This window comes from Ambystoma mexicanum, chromosome 4q (genome assembly GCF_040938575.1).
Source record: "Ambystoma mexicanum isolate Mex_15411 chromosome 4q, UKY_AmexF1_1, whole genome shotgun sequence".
Classification (NCBI taxonomy): domain Eukaryota; kingdom Metazoa; phylum Chordata; class Amphibia; order Caudata; family Ambystomatidae; genus Ambystoma; species Ambystoma mexicanum.
In genome coordinates, this window is record NC_090928.1 from 718769603 (window position 1) to 718789448 (window position 19846).

The 19846-nt window shown below is 44.8% G+C and overlaps 1 protein-coding gene across 1 annotated transcript in view; it reads left to right on the top strand.

Annotated features, from left to right (window-relative positions):
* The first annotated feature begins 659 nt into the window (after positions 1-659).
* The window catches only part of LAMP5 (lysosomal associated membrane protein family member 5), a 242396-nt gene continuing 223209 nt past the window's right edge, over positions 660-19846 (top strand). The window contains exons 1-2 of the mRNA XM_069608300.1: positions 660-1538; positions 1766-1935. Of these exons, the coding sequence (XP_069464401.1) occupies positions 1463-1538; positions 1766-1935 (246 nt within the window). The 5' untranslated portion in view covers positions 660-1462. The remainder of the gene's footprint in view (positions 1539-1765; positions 1936-19846) is intronic.

Consider the following 19846-nt stretch of genomic DNA (forward strand, 5'->3'; position numbering starts at 1 on the left):
TCTTTGGTGCATCTCATAAGTCTCTCGGTCCTTGCTGTATGGCACTTCCTGGAAGGCTGATTGTGGGCTGGCCGCAACCGACCCCTCTGTGATTGTGTGTCATACCAGTAATTCTAAAGAAATGGTGCCATACAAGTTAATCCTGATCTATAATTCACTTTAATAACGATTCCCTTGAATGGTGCCACGTGTCCATTGATTGATGTGAACCACATATAGGTAATGTAATATGTAATGTTTGATAAACACCAAATCGCTAGTCATGTATTACAAGTGTGCAATGCTTCACACATGAGTTATTTAGCTTTAACCCTCCTCTGTGACATCAACATTGGTCCATATTCACTTTTGGTAGTGTATGAAACCGCTAAGTGTATTTTGTTTAAAAAAAAATGTTTTTTTATGTGCCCATAATGCGTTAATGTAATATGAGCATGTGCTAAATAGTACAAGTATGCCCTTGTTCTGAGCACGGCTGCATTTTCATGAGATGAGCTACGGAGGCAGAAGCGTCTCTGCTTGCTGTCGCTCCATGCCTGACACAGCCTGCACGGGGGATGGCGTGGGTGTGGGGGGCGTAACTACAACTTTTCACGGATCAGCTCACTGAAGGCATCATCCCTACAGGAGCACGGCGCCACCCCTGCAAACATCTGCAGACATTTCCAAGATCCCTGTGGATAGGAGATGCCAAGCCTAGAGCCATCCAGTCGCAGCACGTTTCCAAAGACCCGACGCGTGGCGGGTAATTAATTCGCTGCTGTCGGGATTTCAGTGCTGTGTGTTAGGCTGGAGCCTCGCTGCAAACTCTTTTGGGTTTTAACAATACTAAGCTACTTATACACCTGCCGGAAGGCACATTCTGAGCATGGAATACATTAGAGAGCGTCCATTGTTATTGGTTCTTTGGCGCCTGCCTCGTCCCGTACAATAGAAGGAGTACATCGGACAGGTCTTGGCAGAAGGCTCAGCAGTGCCTTAAGAGGGGCACCAGTTTCTCTCTTACTGCTTGCTGGCCGGGATAACGCATAGGACTCCTCTACAACAGGGATCTGCTTTTGGAATTGGTATATCTCTATGCCCGCCTTCCAGGTGGTTTCAGCATCACCCGGTCCCCCTTCGCTGGCTCTCTCTTTCAGCACCTCGGATAGCGCTCAGACAGGGCAGGTTCAGCACCCTGGACAGCTCAGAATCCGTCCCCATGCTTCCAGCGCGGGAGCGCTCTCTGTCGCAGGCGTTCCCCAGCTCCCCTGCCTTTCTTGCAGCAGGCGGGGGAACACGGATTTGAACTGCCTCCGCGGTGCCATCCCCCCACCCCCACCCCGCGCTGCAGTAGTCGATGGTCTTCCCACATTACTACTTTGCATCTGGGTCTGTTTCCAGCTCCTTGGGAATTATTTGCCAGCTGCCGCCCCAGTATTTTGGAAGAATTTGACACATTTGAACTGTCCAACAGCAAATTATGGGAGGAAACGTGAATTTCAGAAGCCGAGCTTTGCCCGGTGTCCAAGGACTCGTTGTGTTCTGCCTCCTTTTCAGTGAGTAAATGTCTCCTGTTATTTCACAAAGGGCAAAGGTGTGCATGGCTTGCTGAGGTTGCGTGTTATGTCTTTGATTTCTGGTGCATGCTTTATAATTCATAATCTTTAACACCTTGAAGGAAGATGAATATAAAGTATGCAAGTTGCAAAATCTGGAGATCCGTCAGCAACAACGTGAATCCTTGCCCGTGTACGTAACCGAGGTCGTTTTTCTTGTTGAACAGATATTGCCCAAATATTGGCAGAACAGGAAGTTGAAAATCTCTCCGGTCTCTCGAGGAACCCTGAGAAGGATATCTTTGTTGTTCGTGAAAATGGGACAGCCTGTCTTCTGGCCGAGTTTGCTGCGAAGTTTGTTGTGCCCTATGACGTGTCTGCCAGCAATTATGTTGACGTAAGCCTTCTTTTGTCGTTTTCGGATGGGCAAGTCTGTTAAAAGTTAGGCGACTGATTATGTTCATATCTATTCATGTTCATTCCATACGTGTGTGCGCGCGCGCGTGCACACCTACAGAAGCTGGCTCGTTGTGGTAATATACACTGCAAAACATCTCCTGTTCCCATTAAGCACACATTGCACAACTCACCAGTTCACATATCACGGGTACATGTATACTCCCTGGCCCCGTGCCTCTCAGAAATGCACTCCTCCTCGCCAGAGCAACTGCAGAGGTTACTCCTATGGCAACCACACCAGATGCCTTTAACTTCACGTTAATGCTTTTCTAGTACATGTTGAAAGTGGTTATTATCAACTCTTTAATTTTAGCAGAAGCTACTTTTAGTCAATGTTACCGGTGGAGACTTGAATGGGTAGACACACAGACGTTTCTGTATAAAAAAGCATTTTTAAATACAATCAAATTATTCAAATATTTTAATTTTGAAACTACACACTACGTGTGTGTGTGTGTGTATGTGTGTGTGTGTGAGAGAGAGAGCTAGAGAGAGAGAGAGAGAGAGAGAGAGAGAGAGAGGAGAGAGGGAGAGAGTATACTTGAATATACTTGGCATATGTACTACCAATCCATGCTAGGCCTTTGTCCTTGGAGTCAAGATCGTGTATATTATGCATAGTAAATAACTGCATAACATCAACAAAGTTTGTGCTGTCACTAAGGTAGGTTGCATGTGGGAAATGTTTTACCAATATTAAACATAGCGTGTTTATGATATGATAAGTCATTTATAACACGCCTGTACGCAGGTGCTTCTGGGCAGGAAACGCTTGGCTTGTAGAATCATTTTTTTTTGTTTTCTTCCATTTCCAACATAGCACAGGATTAGCACCCAATATGGCAGTCCTTACAATCACCATTGTTTAAAGCTGCTGAAGTCGGAGATCTGTGCGTGTGTTTATTTATTTATTCATGTGTTACACGCCCAGACCCTGGGGTATCAGGGCGTGGTTGCAGACATCTTGGTGATTGGTAGTACATGAAATACATAACACATTGGTAACACATGAGAGCTAAGAATCATTGCAATTAAGAAATAGGAGCAAGCAGTAAATTGTACAATCAGAAGAACATAAGAGAGCTCAATACAATTTAAGCAGATGAGGGCTACACTAGTATGATTCCCTGATGTGCTAGTATTCAGTTTTCAGTTGCTTTTTGAAGCTGGGAAAGGAAGTCTCTTTTTTGATGTTGATAGGGAGGGAGTTCCAGTGTTTGGGGGCCAAGACATGGAAGCTGCTGCCTCCTACTCTGGTGTTGCTGTAGCGGGGTGTCACTAAATATTGACTGTTATTATTGTTCATTCGGGTGTGTGTGTGTGTGTTCACGTGTGTAAGTGTGTAGACAATATGACCATTAATGCTAAATATACTTAATCATTTGTGGTTATGTTTATCTGTTTATCTACCTATCTATGAACAACCACACACCAACCTTGTTTTGTATACATATATTTATAGACCTCTGGTTCTGTGGGTGTATCTCTACATACATTTTTCAGGACAATTCGTTTTTATTTCATGCTTGACAATGGTTTAGGTTCCAGCGAGCCTCTACTGTAATTCACTGGAATTGTGACGTCCCAGTGAAATGAAACACGCAAGTGACAGAAAATGACACTCCTGTGTAATCCCACCCCAACTTCACCAGTACATTGCATATTGAATGCTCTCCTATGAAAACGTAAAACACATAACATTGATATAAAATACAAATTATGACCAGTTATTGTGATCCTATAATGTGATCACACAGTCTTTCAGGCTCATGGGTTATCATATAACCGACTTACCCAATGGCACTATAGAACCATACATCACGTCTCCCAGGTTTAAACATCATTCATACACGCATGCCTGTGTGCATGTGTTGTGCTTATATGTGTGCCATTTATACATGAGAATAGGCCACAAGGTCTCTATGTATCAGACAATGCAGCAATATTTAAATTACTCCCGTGCATGGAAAGCTGCACGTACACGCGATGAACACGTTAAGGGCAGCTGCAGTGAAAAACATGGCTGTGAACAAAAGGCAATACATGTCGAGTGCACATTTTCTTTTTAAAGAGCTCTATGTTGATGTTATCCGAATCTAATGAATCGGGCCTATATTTGGCGTAATAGACATAACTCATCACACCTGTAAGTGTTAGAGCTACTGCTGGGTGTTATATATAAGAGCGAGAGATATACAAGTCTGTGTGGGTGCGTGCGTCTCGAAGAAGGAGCGAGAGAGACTGCATTATCAAATGCGTTGCCATCGGCGTGATGCGCTGGGTGATAGTAACACATAATTCTTCTCTTTTGCCTATCTCTGCCTAGCAAATAGAGTGCCTTTTGAGGCTGAAATCTTGATAATATGTTGGTTGGACCATTCATTGCTTTATATCTAGGGTGAAGCAAACGCATGTCTCCAATAATTATTGTGTGGAACATTTTGGGTTCTAAACGGTGTCCACATTTGTCACACACACCTTTAGGAATGAGCAGTATGCAAAGCCCATGTACTGCAGTGTGATGACATACTTGCCCTGAGGATTGAGTGCTATGGAAAGCCCATGTGCTACAGCTCTGGGACTGACTTGCCCTTAGGAATGAGCAGTATGGAGATCTCATATACTGCAGCTTTAGGGCAGACTTGTCCTGAGGATTGAGTGGCATTGAAAGCCCAGGTGCTACAGCTCTGTAACCGACTTGCTTTGAGGATTGAACGGTATGAAAAGCCCATGTAATGCAGCGCTATGACAGGCTTGTCCTGAGGATTGCGTGGTATGGAAAGACCATGTGCTACATCTCTGTGACTGACTTGCCCTTAGAAAGGAGCAATAGGAAATTCCCATCTACTGCTGCTCTATGGCAGACTCACCCTAAGGATTCAGTGGTATGGAAAGCTCACGCACTGTAGCTCTATGACAGGGCTGTCTAAGAAATGAAAAGTATGGAAAGCTCATGCACTGTAGCTCTATGACCATCTTGCCCTGAGTATTGAGTGGTATAGAAATCCATTTACATCAGCTCTATGACAGGCTTGCCCAGAGTATTGAGCGGTATTGAAATCCATGCATATCAGCTCTATGACAGAATTGCCCAGAGGATTGAGTGGTATGGAAATTCATATACATCAGCTCTATGACAGACTTGCCCACGGGACTGAGTGGCATAGAAAGCCCATGGCTGCGTGCCAAAAAGGACACCACGTGAACCTGCCTGCAGAATGAAAAATGCCCAACCCGAGGATTCATGTAATCCACTGCGCAAAGTAACCATATTCGCAAGTCGCACCCGGAACGCCCCCGACACACTCCATGCAAAGCAGAAACAGCCAGAACAGCTACCTTTGCCTGCCCGGGCACGAATGTGTGCACCCTTCAAACAGTGTGTGGGGTCCCCCGCAAGCAGGCCTGCATCTCAGACACCCCATGTAGGGTCCCCCGTAAACCGTTCATTCACCCGCTGCACTGTGCACCCCTAAATTAGATCCGAACCCCGGTTGTGTACACACACCCTTTTTTCCGACATGCAAACCCACCTCTGTGATGCGATTCCTACGCGCAAGTGTACTTATGCCTGCCTTCGGGTGGCATTGAGATCGAGGGATTTGCGTAGCTATTACTATGCCAAGAGACTGTGTGGGTGGGACCATGAATATGTGTCATTTGACACAATTGTGGGCATTCGAGGGATTGCCTGTGGGCTGTCCCTCAGAACGCCCACTTTTTCACATGTTCTTCCCCTGTTTCTGTGTTCCGCACCCTTGCCAACCCTCTGTAGAGCCACGCCCATGCTCTGCATGGTGTATCACGCAAGGCGCTTCACGGCTCACAGAGACGTGCTGAGCATGCGCAAACTCACGCAAATCCATGAAAAGTCCTGGGCAGTCGATTCCATGAATTGACAAACGGGGAGTGGCCCGCAATTTCCCCGATTTTACACGCAAACAATTCCATGAATCAGCCCCTTAATATCCATGACAAACATGCCCTGAGACTTCAGCAGCATGGAAAGCCCCAGGACTGCAGCCCTGTAACAGACTTGCCCTGAGGACTGAGCTGTATATGCAAAGTCCATGTGCTGCAGCTTTATCAGAGACTTACCCTGAGGATTGAGCAGAATGGAAAGCCATGTAATGCAGCAACAAGACATGCTTGCCATAAGCATTGAGAAGTATGCTGGTACTTTTTCACTGCGTCTATAATTATAATTGTTATAATTGTTATAATTGTTGTTTTATAACGTGCTATATAATATATTTATTATAATTATTCTCTTATAACGAGCTTAATACCAACAAGTGGCTTCTAAGTGCGGATCGGGATTTGAACGTGTGTTGCGCTGCATTGTCTGGCTTCAATGAAAAACACGTTGCCCCTGAGCTATCCTTCCTCCCCTATTTATAATAACTGCATGCAGATGCTCAAATCAAAATCTGATAGTTGGTCTCCCATGATGATGAAGATGTTTTTCCGAGAACTATGATCGACAAAACTAAAGACTGGAAACACCAATATCACAATGGTTGAAGGTGCACCACATGATAATGTGAGGATTTTGTGAAAGAAGACAAATGGGCCTCATTACGAGAAGTGCGCTAAAAATGGGGTCAGCGGGTCTGTGCTAATTTGACGCCGCTAATAGTGGCTGATTACGAGTGCGCGAGCATGCGCAAACCCCCATGCCATTAATGGCCATACCGCCATGCCGCTAAAGGCCCTCCAACCCCCCAATAGCGGCATCACAGGAGCCGCCGATACCGCGTCCACCCAGGAGGCACCCCTTAATACCGACCCAGTAATAACACCATGTAAATACTGTGCTCGTAATACTGGACCCGTAAGTAACATAATTGCGTCGGAATGGGAAATGCACCTGTGGCCATCTTTAAAAACACAATCCATTGCAATCCTCCCAAACCACCAGTGTTGCATAGGAGAGACCAGGGCCATTGAAAAGAGCATGTCTAAGGCAACCCGAAAAACCAACACCCGCCTGCGCAAGAAGTGTTTCTCAGATGAGGAATTAAACATGTTGGCAGACACCCTTGCTGCCCATGCTGATGAGATCAACACCCACAACCTCAAAAGGGAGGCGCAGCAGAGGAAGAAGGATATATGGGAGGAGGTAGCCCGCAAGGTGTCTGCAGTCTGCACCACCCCACGGACAGTCAAAGACTGCAAGAAAAGGTGCGATGTCCTCTGCCCCAGGGTCCGCAACATCCTGGCCAGCAATCGTTGGGAGGCCATGGCCACAGGCGGAGGTGCCCACTCCCTGGTCAAACTCATGCGCTGGGAGGAGACATGCAGCGCTACCATCCAGATGGAGTCGATCGAGGGCTTTGGGGAGATGGAGACGGGTGCTGCAACATCTGGAGATGGAGGTGAGTGACCCGGCAAACCCCAGTAGGGCAAACCATGACGTAGAACAAGTGATGTGGAATAGAGCCTAGGCAAGGCAATCCATGTCCCATCACACACACATTAACATAGCCATGTCCAGATGGAGGCCCAAACCCTGCCACATTGAAATGCATGCTGAGTCTAAATCCCATTACCAACATGCAGCCAACACACAGGGACCATTCCCATGTCATACATCACACAAACCCCAATAGAACGGCATGCCATCTGGCATGCAGCATTGCCGAATCGAGACATCACGGCTAATGCCAAAATGCCCCCCCTTCAAACTACCCTGTGTAACACACCTGTAAAATACAAATGCATGAGAAATGAAAAGCTCCACAGCACCAACTCATGCAGTTTGCATGTAACACCATCACTGATGGCCTGCATCTCTTCTTCCCCCCAGGCATCGATGGAGAAGATGGCAGTGAAGACCCAGCCACAAGGCCATCCACGTCCCAGGCCAAACCACCTGGCACTGGCAAAACATCCTTCGGGGCAGCATCGCGGCCCACAGTACAAGCCAGGGCGAGTGCACAGGCCATGCCGGCACATGAGGGTCCCACAGCTGCGGATCAGACTGCAATCACAGAGATGCCAACAACAGTGGAAGGGGAGGCCAGTGGCACCCATTCTGCTGCAACCAGTTCAGTGGGTGAGGCAGCAGCCACAGCCCCACTGAGTGATGTTGACATCGGAGCGGAGGAGTACGTGGACCAAGAAGGCGTCCACACACCCCAAGCCACCCGTCGAACTCCCAACACGCAACTCAGGCCTCACTCACCAGCCCCATGCTGGAGTCTGCAGTTCTGCTGCACAGCCCCGAACTCAGTACCACCCCAGAGGCCAGCCCTGCAATGCCACGTCCTGCCGCAGCACCCTCAACCTCTGCTGCTCCCACTGACTTGGAGGCACGGCTGTCCAGGGTGGAGGCAAGGCAGGAGCGCATGATTGGCATAGTGCGCCAATAGGTGGCTGATGGGGAGGAGACAAGGCGGGAGATCTGTCAGGCCACTGCAGGGATTACTGCACAATCAATGCCTGTGCTGCAATGATCCGTGACAGTTTGGGGGCAGTCACACAGTCCTGACTGGCATACTGCAACATATGCAGCAACAACAACCTGCGCCAGCTGTGCCAATCCCTACAGCATCCACCCCATCCTCCACACCCACATCCTCTGCACCCTCCAGCCCTGTGTGACTGACAATGCGGAGTGTGAGGCAATCCGAAATGCTGCCCCCGGACACAAAGAAGTCACGCAAATAGTGTGGGACAACAATGGGAGGAGGTCGGTGGTGTTGGTGGTGTATAGGGGAATAAGGGGGAGTTTATTGGGGGGGAATGGGGAGTTTTGGTGTGTTGGGGGAGGGGGTAAGGGGAGGGCATGTGAGTGGTGGAGGGGTGAGGCACTTTTCTGTAATTTTCATTAATACACCCGTTGTGTAAAAAATCATTTAATGCCTGGACATTGTTCATTTTGTGTGTATTCATTTTATTCATGACAGTGCACAGTGCCCAACTCCCCACATACCCTGTGTGCATGTCCACATGGACCCAGTGCTCAGTGTAGCACTGACACATATCCATCAACGTCCATGTGGTTCAGAAGTATTCATCAATCAGTGATTGGCGTACAGCACAACCATCTTGTGCATCACGTACTGGCAGGGGTGCTGCTTCTCCTCCATCCTCACCCGGTGCATGCATGTCAATGTCAGGTGGCAGAGGTACATTTCTCCGGATGCACATGTTGTGCAGCATGACACAGGCCATGGTGATCTTTGCCACCTTCTCAGGCCTAAAAATGAGTGCTCCACCAGACCTGCTTAGGCAGCGGGAACCGCGCCTTCAACAGGCCAAAGGTCTGCTCAGTCATGTCACGGGTATGGGTATGAACCCGATTGTACTCCTCTTCAAGCCTGTTCCGCGGGTTCCACACAGGGGTATTTAGCCATGGCTTCAGGGGATATCCTCCATCACCTGTATGGGAGTACAAAAAGGTCTGTGTGAGTCATTCTGAGCTGCCACCTTCAGGATTCACAGCCATGGCCACAGCTATTTGCTGTTGACATGCACATGTCCCTGTACGTATGCACAAAGATTATTTGGATGCATTGTGTACTGCAATTTTGTCTGCTAGTCTGGATGTCGTTGTACAGATGATGCAGGGTGTTAACTTGCATGCTGATGCGGATGTACTGTGGATGCGGAACTATGTCTTGCCTCCCATTATTGCACTGTATGCTACTCTGTGCCTAATCACACTAGCGACATTGGCACAGTTGTAAGCATGTTTAGTCATGCATCGCTTGACATACCCATGGTGGCCTGTTTGTCATCTTGCATGTTGTCATTGATGTACAGCATTGGTCTAATGTGTGGCATTGATGTGTCATGTTCGGGTTGGGAGGTTCAGGTCAGACGTGTTTAGCTCTGTGTGCATTGTCCACTCACTGCCCATTCCCACCCAGGTGGAGTATGCATCCCCCTCATTCCCACCCAGGTGGAGTATGCATCCCCCCCATTCCCACCCAGGTAGAATATACACCCCCCCATTCCCACCCAGGTGGAGTATGCATCCCCAGCCCCCATTCCCACCCAGGTGGAGTATGCATCCCCCCACATCACAACCCCGATGCACTGCCATGGGCCAGTCAGGCAACTCACCAAGCAGCCAGGCACGTTGTCCAGCATGTCGCTCCATGTGACTGGGTGCGTGGAGTTATGCAGCACCATGGCATCATGTGTCGATCCATGATATCGGGCACAACAATGTGTGATGATCTTGCTGGAGTCACATACCATCTGCACATTGATGGAGTGGTATTGCTTGCGATTGCGGTACACCACCTCTATGGCATGAGGGACTACCAGTTTCACATTGGGTGTAGTCGAGGGCACCGACACAATTGGGCATGCCTGCCAGTGCATGGAAACCTACTTTGGTGTCGGCAATCTCCTGGGCAGTCCGTGGTAGGGATATGTGGGTGCTAGCATGCTTAAGGAGGGCATCCAGCACTTGGGTCAGCATGCGTGAAAAGAGTGGTTGTGATATACCATGCAGCTGGCCCACTGTGTGCTAGTAGGTGCATGTGGCCAGGAAGTGGAGCACAGACACCACCTTTAGTAGCGGGGGGGTGGCAGTGCATATTTCAATGAGGCTGACAATGTTGTCATGTATCATGTCCACAATGGTGGTGATGGTGTCCCGGTCCAACCGGTACAGGGTGTGGATCTGCTCAGGGGTTAGATTGAATGGACTGGGTCTGATGCAAGGGATTGGTGGCTGCCTACGAGGTACTACTGGCTGCACTGGTGGTAATTGCTGGGCCTGTCTCACCCTCCTTCTCCTCCTGCATCTCCTCTGTGCTGCCTGTTGTTGTGGCTGTAGTTGTTGTAGTTGCTGTTGTTGCTGTAGTTGTAGCAGTACAGGAATGTCCTCCAGCCCCATGATTGCAACAGCTAGTGGTATCATTTTGGTGTGGGAAGGCGTGTGGTGTGTGGGTGTTCTCCTTTTATACTGGGAAAGGATCCATTGACTCCACCTGTGGTGATATTGTGCACCTATGGCAGTTGCCTTCACTGTAGGTTGCTATTTATGGGTGGTCCGCGATGCCTCTATAGCCGCCATCGTGCAGGCCCTATTTAGTGCCATCGGGATGCCGGTAAGTGCATGCCTACATAACTTGTGATGTCCTCCTATTACCTGCATCCTGGTATTTCCTCCATGAAGGGGCGCGTGTACGCGCGCAAGCCGGTATGAAGGGGCACGGGTGGTGGCAGTATTGGCAGGTTGTCGGGTTGTAATGGCCCGGACTCGTTAACGGTGCCGGTAATATCATTCTGCCTTCCCATTTTCATTACCTGCATTCTCGTAATGAGGCCCATAGTGACATTTCTATCTAATATCGGCCCTGATGAAAAAATGTAAATGTAGTAGACCTATTCTCTGGTACTTTTAGGTTCAGTGGCAATTTAAATACGAACTGATCACAGAGAAACAATAGCCCCAGTTTTTCTAATAATAATAATGTGTAAAATAATGTGTATGAAGCTTTAAGATGTGCCCGGGACACCTTGGATGGAGCCCCATATGCTGTAATATAATCATTATTTAGCTGAAACCAGGAATTATCAAAAAATGTCTTCCATGGTAGGATTTATGGAAGGGCCCAGTGTGGTGCTCTCTCTGATGCTGAAGATTTGATGTGGCCCGTGCGCGCGCGCGCGCGTGTGTCGGTGTGTGTGTGTGTGTGTGTGTATGTATATATATATATTGGTAATATTGCGTGGGTTGTATTTTATACCTGAATCCTGAATAAATAAAGTTCATTAATGTCAGAATGTATAGGACATAATAGCGTACATCATAACCACACCTCGATGCTTGAGGAAGCAATCATGCATGAACAGTGCAGTTTAGTACTTAGGGAATCACCACATTGCGGCGTTCTTCCTGCACACGCAATACGTCATGTACACATGGTGCACATGTGTGTATGTGTGTGTGTGTGTATATATATATATATATATATATATATTGGTAATATTGTGTGGGTTGTACTTTATACCTGAATAATTAAAGTTCATTAATGTCAGAATGTATAGGACATAATAGCGTACATCATAACCACACCTCGATGCTTGAGGAAGCAATCATGCATGAACAGTGCAGTTTAGTACTTAGGGAATCACCACATTGCGGCGTTCTTCCTGCACATGCAATACGTCATGTACACATGGTGCACATGTGGGACTTTACCATTGGGCGCTTAATGTCCTTCCTTGTGAACAGGCATCATGTTCATTGACAGGGCTGGATGCTGGGACACTCGCTGCAGTGTTGCATGCGGAAGGCTCAGCGACTGAGGCTCAGCCTACGACTGAACACGCCACTGATAATATGAGACACCATCACCATTGCACCAAATCATGCTCTTTACTTTTCAATGTTTGGGGATTTTTAATTCTAATTCTAACATTGGTTTTACTATGGTCTTTAAAAAAAATCTACTTGTGTGTTTTACTAAGCGGAAGTATAATTAGAAATGAGAAGGAACAGAGGATTCAGCCTATGGCACCGCACACTGCATTATAGCACATCTGTGTCAATGATCCAATGGAAGGCCACAGTATGACAGATTGCCTTTACACCGCTCTGCACATTGACCCTTCAACCGTGATCCAAGAACACAATCTCTAAAAAAAGGGACCCTTTCTGTAGACACTGCATACTTGCAGCAATGATGTCAGTGCACGAGCATGGAATTCGCGGCGCACCTGCGCAACTTCAACTCCTATTAAACATAGCGTGCCAAGTACAAGTACATTCAATTATTTTTCCCAAAAGAAGCAAGATATTTCCGACGTTCGTGTACTAAAAGGCAACGAGAAAGCACGATGCAAGAACATTACACAAAGGGCTCTGAAAAGATCATTATTGTGCGGGTAATCGTGATTAGCATGTTTCATGGCTGCACATTGCATGTACCGGAGGAGTTTGTTATTTGCCCATCATTTTACCTCAAATATGTTTTACATTATGCTTTGCAAGGCTACCATTCATTTTAAATCTATGACATAGGTGTAGCTGATCAATTACAAATATGGACATTCATTGACTAAGTTCGATTTAAAATCACATAATTCCTAACAGTATGTCAATTATATAAAAACAATAAAATTATCATTTTTTATCATCTATCCTATCTATCCGGCTTGCGAAAATCTTTTGGTTACTGAAAATGTTTGCCTTTAGCAAGTTTTGATGTTAGAGTTTGGATGGGTGGTTGGTTTCTGAAGCAGAACTATGTCTAATTATGTTCCACTCTACTTGAAAGCTGGCCTTGGTTACCTCAAGGCAAGTGGTCCAGGGTGGGCTAGCTAATGTCCAGGTGTTTCGCTCATTTAGAGAGTGGAAATGCAGCCACACGTTGCCCCCTTTCATGGGCCTTTAAAACCGATTCCTTGTTTAATTGTACATGTCTGTTTGAGCAGGGCCAAGCAAGATGTTCACGTTTAGTGTATGTCCTTGGACCTACAGTCATCTGTCAACAAACCATGATTTCAAGTCATTCTTTTCTCACAAGTTGGCAAACTATTTCATATAAGCCTTCCCCGCACCAACTCTCAGTCACCCAAACAGAGTAGCATAAGTTAAGTCCGACGTTTCAAGCCTTAATGTCCACTGATACTCAGTTTCTATATATGCCCCTCTTCTCGCTCCAATCCATGTTCGCGTCTGACCCAGCAAAGATGCAAGTTGCTCATCCAGTGTGGCTTTTGGCTATTAGCCTCTTACATAAATTGGGCCTAAATGCCAAATTCTCTGGGCTTTTTAATGGCACAAATATAAGCAGCATTGATACAGTTACCACAAGGCAACTGAAAAACAATGTCAGCTAGTAAGTTACACGAGTTTTGACTACCTAAGAGTTTGAAAGACCAGTATCTGAGACTGCAGCTTTTATTTAATTTCGTGGCGCATACTTACGATTTGAGTTTTTCCTGAAACAGGACCCCCTAAAGCACATTTTTCTAAACCGGGTCGCATAATTCCTGTCTATCTTCTTAAGCACAGAATAATTGCATTATTTGTTTATATATGGTATCAAAGTATTTTGGAGTGGCAGCATAGTAAGAAATCCCATTCCCAAAAACGGTATATTGGCAAATTGACTGTTTATTTCTGTGTTTTTAGTTCATTGTTTGCATTTTCAGGCATCATTGCATTCTTTACCTTGTCCAGTCATGCTTTGAACCCCAGACAGTGGGCAGAGGATCAGCTGCTGGAGACAGTGTTGTTATCTCATGTCTATCGGCAGGGGAGGAGCCTTGTCTCAGGTCTCCTCTGTCAGAGCACATTCCTCTGTATGAGGACTTCAGAGGCTTGATCCGACCTGAAGGCCTTATGTGTGACACTTATAAGACAAAAGGTAAGGCTTGGTGTTACAGCTCGTCTGTCGGGCGACTCTTACTCCATCGGGTTGAAGAAAATGTGAATTAAATCATATTAGACATTGAAAAAATGAGGGGACAGGAATAACCCCTCATTTCCACATAATTGTCGTGTATCGTCGCAGGTCACTGGATTGACGGTAAGCCGAAAGAAACCCGTCATAAATGCAGATAAGAAATGCAAAAGCATCCAAAAAGATCCAGGACAAAGCGCCTTGTAAGATATAGAAAAAATATTTATTAAATTAGTTAGTTATTAATCCCTATTTACTTCTAGTCATCACATTGTAATCATAAATTAGCCCACGTGTTTCGGCCCTCACCAGCCTTTTTCAAATCAGGGCTGGTGTAACCCGATTTAGAACATAATAAATGACCATAAGCATTGTTTTGGTTTCAATCAAAAATATAATGAAATCATTGCTTGGTAAGACAAGAGAGGGGAAGGGGTTAAGAGAGAGAAAGGGGGAAAGAGAAGGACGTACATACACACAGGAAACAAGAAAACAGATAATGCGTTAGTCACGATTTACCTCATGCCTGATTGTAATAATTAATTGGAGGCCACTGCTACATCATGTCATAACTTACCCACACCGGGGCTTAATGACTCCTCAATCAGTCAATAGTATATTGGGCCAAATCCCATTGAGGTGTAATCTATTAATGAGAAACAGATATCCAGAGAGATATTTAGGGTTCCAATATCGCTATTTGATGAAATGCTCAATTGCAGACTTCGTTTCATTGAAGTCTCGTGTGTCTTAAAAAGTTAGGTACTCTGCGTAATTAAGTATACCATCAGGTCTGCGTAAACACGTATTTAACTGGTGTCCTAACATTGATATATTTGTAAGTGCCACACCGTGCTGGTGTGATACACAACTATGCGCCCATAACATGTGCTTTTCTACTTGAGATCGCGTCTCGTATGAGGGAAGAAAGTAGCACCACTTACCAAGAAAGTAATGTAATCGCTCGCGTTGGCTTCTGTAGTGAGAGCAAGCGCCATTTTGGGACTCTTTTAAAGGTTCCCATGGTGACGCGATGCTAAGTCCGCCGCCAGCCCCGTTGCCAAGCTACTAGCGGCAGATTAATTAATGCACGAAAAAGTATTACTGATCATTCTAGGATCCCGATCCCCTTGTGAAAGGGAACCACGTCGAATATTAAGTGTTCGAGGTATGGAGAGAATCCAAATTGGTGAATCTAACTGGTTAAAGCGTGTGAAAGTACTATGATATGTTTACATTTGCATAGTATCACTTCAGTTTGTCAACTTAGTCTGTGATGGGTGTTGCCTTAAAGGCATAGACAAACTAATATAATAACAACGGACCAAGCTGATTTTCTCAACTGTTCTAAGCGTTCAATGCCCAACTACTAAATTGCTGAAAACACGTAGTCATAACCAAGACAAAAAATGTAAGAATGAAAAATAGTGAAAGTGTATGTTAGTGTTTATCGAGAAAACAAACACGTTACTATTTACTATGGCGGGCATTACCTGCTGTTGTAGACCATATACATGTAAGTCTAATCCAAAACAAATAGGGAATGTTGTAGGGGAAAAAGCATATTAGTCAGCACAAAACGTACTGGTAAAAATACCCATGCAATGAAAACATGCAGAAACGAGATTGTGACATAAATTATCAATGAGTGATGAACATGTGTGTCATACATATAACGTTAATGTACCCACATTAATTGGATTACATGCATCTTTGTTTTTTATAAAAATGAAGACATTTCTGTGTCTAAATTCAAGCCCAGCACAGTTGTGTTAAAAAAGCAAATTATTTTGGCTTCCGATTGACATAGTGCTAGTACTCTATCTCCACCCCTTTTGGATATTGTAACATATTGCAACCCAATAAATCGTATGTTTGCCTTGTCATCCAACTGGTGATTCTGTTGCCAATGAACTGCAAGGGGTAGGTTGGGATCTTGACTTCCAATTTTTGCCAAATGTTCACGGATTCCAATTCTGAGTTCTCTTTTTGTACTATCGATATAAAGTTTTGAACAGGTGCTTCTGATTGCATAGACAACAAATTTAGATACACAATTAATTGCATGTCTGATTGTGAACACTTTTCCATTAGGGCCCTCTAGACTCTTGACTTTATCTCCCGCAAATTTACACATCGTGCAGAAACCACATTTCCTGAACCCTGGCTCATGTCTAGTGAGCCAAGTAGTTTCTTTATCCTTTTGTAGCTCAGGTAACAGGGATGAACAGATAATTGATTTAAGAGTATTTGTCTTTTTGTAAGTTATTGTAGGGCTGTCCTCAATATATTTACACAAATGCTCATCTAACTGCAGCAAATACCAATGTTTCTTAAGGGTTTTCCTGATCAGTTCGTGATCTTGGTTGAATTGAGTGATAAACACGAGTTTCTTCTGTTTTGCCTCACTAGGTTTTTTGGAGTTCAGTGTATCCTCTTGTTTTAAGTTCTTTGTTTTTTCAAATGCCTTTTGTAGGCATTTTTTTAGGGTAGCCTCTTTCTTTGAAACGAGTTCTCAAGAATTTGTATTCATTAATGAATTTCTGGTTGTCTTTACAATTACGTCTTGCTCGGATATATTCACCAAATGGGATATTATCTATCGTGGTGCGTTGATGACAACTCTGCGCATGCAAGACTGAGTTTACTTCTGTAGGTTTGCGGAATGTCCATGTTTCCAAATGATCATCCCCACTCCAAGGAGCAGGCAGGTCTTCTGGCAACAAGGCGCCTGTGACCCTCTTGAGATCATGCATGGGGAACTGGTCACTGCAGATGGGCGCCGCACCCCAAAATGCGCGGCTGAGACACCGCTGACTTCACAGAGAGTCTGGGAACACGTTAGGGTCACCACAATGATAAAAACTATCCAAGAGATCAAATATTCACTGCACCTCTTTTCAAGGGAAAACAAGGTTTATCATATCCAAAAAGGTCTTATATGGTCCCGTAGAATCGAGCTCACACAGAGCTCGTCACTTCCCAAGAAGTTACAGGTTTTATAGTGGAAAACAACAAAATCTGAATATATAGGGTACAATGTTATACCACCACCCTCATTATCTACCACCTATAGAACATGTTAATACCCCCTATAGTCCCTGGACTGCTTGGCCACATCTTATCTAAACCCATTCCCTTAGACACGTGGCCCACTACATCATCACAATTAAATCCAGGTACAGGATTGGTCATTGGACATATTGACGCATTAATAAATTATGACCGCCACATGATGTGAACTTTTCTAATCCAGACATATTCAAAGTAAACTGGTAAGGCCAACTGTGCTTTGATAAGACAATAGGCCTTCTCATTATACCAGATGCCACAATGCACACAAGCAACACCCCAAACTTGTACTGAATTTATAGGCATCACCTATGCTCCTCCTAGCCTAAATCGTGGAACGTTCCAGTCCCAGCTCCCCCATATCTCCTTCAAACCCCAGGTGCCCAGTAATGAAGTGACCGAGGCACCACTCTTGAGTCTGAATTTCATGGATTTACTTGCTTTAGTTATGTGCCTACGTGTAATTCCAATGGGATTACCACTCCTTAGGTGAGGGCAGTAGTGCTCTAAATCTTCACCTGGCCTGTTGGCATCAAAGAACCCTATGCCCTATTTTCATTGATTTGTCCTTCAAAGGGTACATCCCTTCCAGGTTCCCCCCACAGCTAACATTCTGTCCCCTCCACGTTCAGGCCCTGCAGCTGGATACAATTAGCTTTTATCTGTGCACTGCGGGTGCCTCTGACCCCGACTTCTCTCCTGGGGAATGGAAAAGGGGATTTGTTTTGGGGACTGAACTAAACAGAGCCACAGATCCATATCAGGGCCTGCATTCTATTCTGTCTAGGCATTAACATCCAACATTGCGACACTCCGCCATGTTAACACGCTGACCATGCTTCTACCACAGTACCTTTCAGACTCCATCTTCCACCTGTTTCAATTCTTTTATCACACCTACCTCTGCCATGCCAAGCTCACCCTGCTCATACAATGAAATGTGCTAATAGGTTTTTCTCAGCAGAAACCTTTTTGACTGGCTGGGACTGTACGTGCATCTCTGAATTATTATAGGAATTCAGCTTCCAAGATAAGAGGAGTGAAATGAAGACGATAATGATTTGTATGCACTTCTGTAAGAATTGAGCATGTGTCTCCACCGACAGTAATTAGAGAAACAGACTCAATCTTTGCCAAAGTAGACCAAGATCACTAGTGTCTTTGTCTCAACCCTCTAATCGTGAAGCTGAATTGCAACAATAACTCAAAGAAAATAACTTGTGTATGGGCACTGATGGTTGGCAAACAATAATATTCACTTAATTAAATAATTGTCAACTTTGTTTAACCTGATGATTCAAACAATGTGCACTATTTTTGCCACAGATTGACATATTCTGAAATAATTGGACACTATTTGATACAGTTTCTTTCATTACACCACCTTGCAGTGTGGACTGAGTGTATCCTATTTTTCCATATACCTAATTATAACCTTAGGCTACAGAGGCTCTACTCTTAGCAACAATATTTAACAATAAATACAGCACTACACACACCATGCATTGGTTCCATGCATACACAATGTAGGGACTTCACTCATGGCCAACATAGAATCCTTATGGTCAGCCTAGGGTCTGGTGTTTCATTCCAACCAAATTAGTTGTATAGGTTTGCAAGTAAGTAACTGCAAATCGCTACTCACTTTGAGTTTCTTTCTGCTTTCTTTCCTAAACTGAGAGGTACAAATTCAAAAAATGCAAAGTTGCCCGCAATAGTAAGTGAAAATATTCTGTTTAAATGGATAATGATATTTTGAATATAATTTTACTTGCCAATCATTTCTTTCTTATTTTCATTTACTTCAAGGTCGCAATCCTTGGAGTTTCCAGACCAGATCTACCCACAATAGCCAATAAGTGTTTATCCATATCCTGTGTGTCTTCACAGCGACTCTTAAGTGATTAGGGTGGGTTTCTAAGGCCTTTTCACTAAAGGTAACTTAATCGCTACTGAACAAATAATTATCATGTTGGACACATTGAAAAAGTTTTACATCTTGTTTGAAGTTTCAGTAACCATCTGAAGAGAACACTATTTTTTACTAGTACAGGCAAGAGAAGTATATTGTATTTCTTAAATTTCTGCTGTAGTAGCCCTACATATAAACCATAGTACAGCAGCTATTATTATTAAGAAATTGAACTCCTAAAGTTAGGAAGAGTCAGCTCTGCTGACATCATAGAACCCATTGGGTTGTCTGACGGACTAGCCAATTTACAAATCTAAATGCATTTTATGTTCCTCAAATGTATACTATACATAATGTCTTCCAGGAACTCTATCATCAATGCTAGCAAATTATATAATATTCTGCAGAAGTCTTAATGCGTGCAATCCTGCCAATCCTTGTTATTCTAATATATGTTGCACATCCACATATCTTTTATGACATTTAAT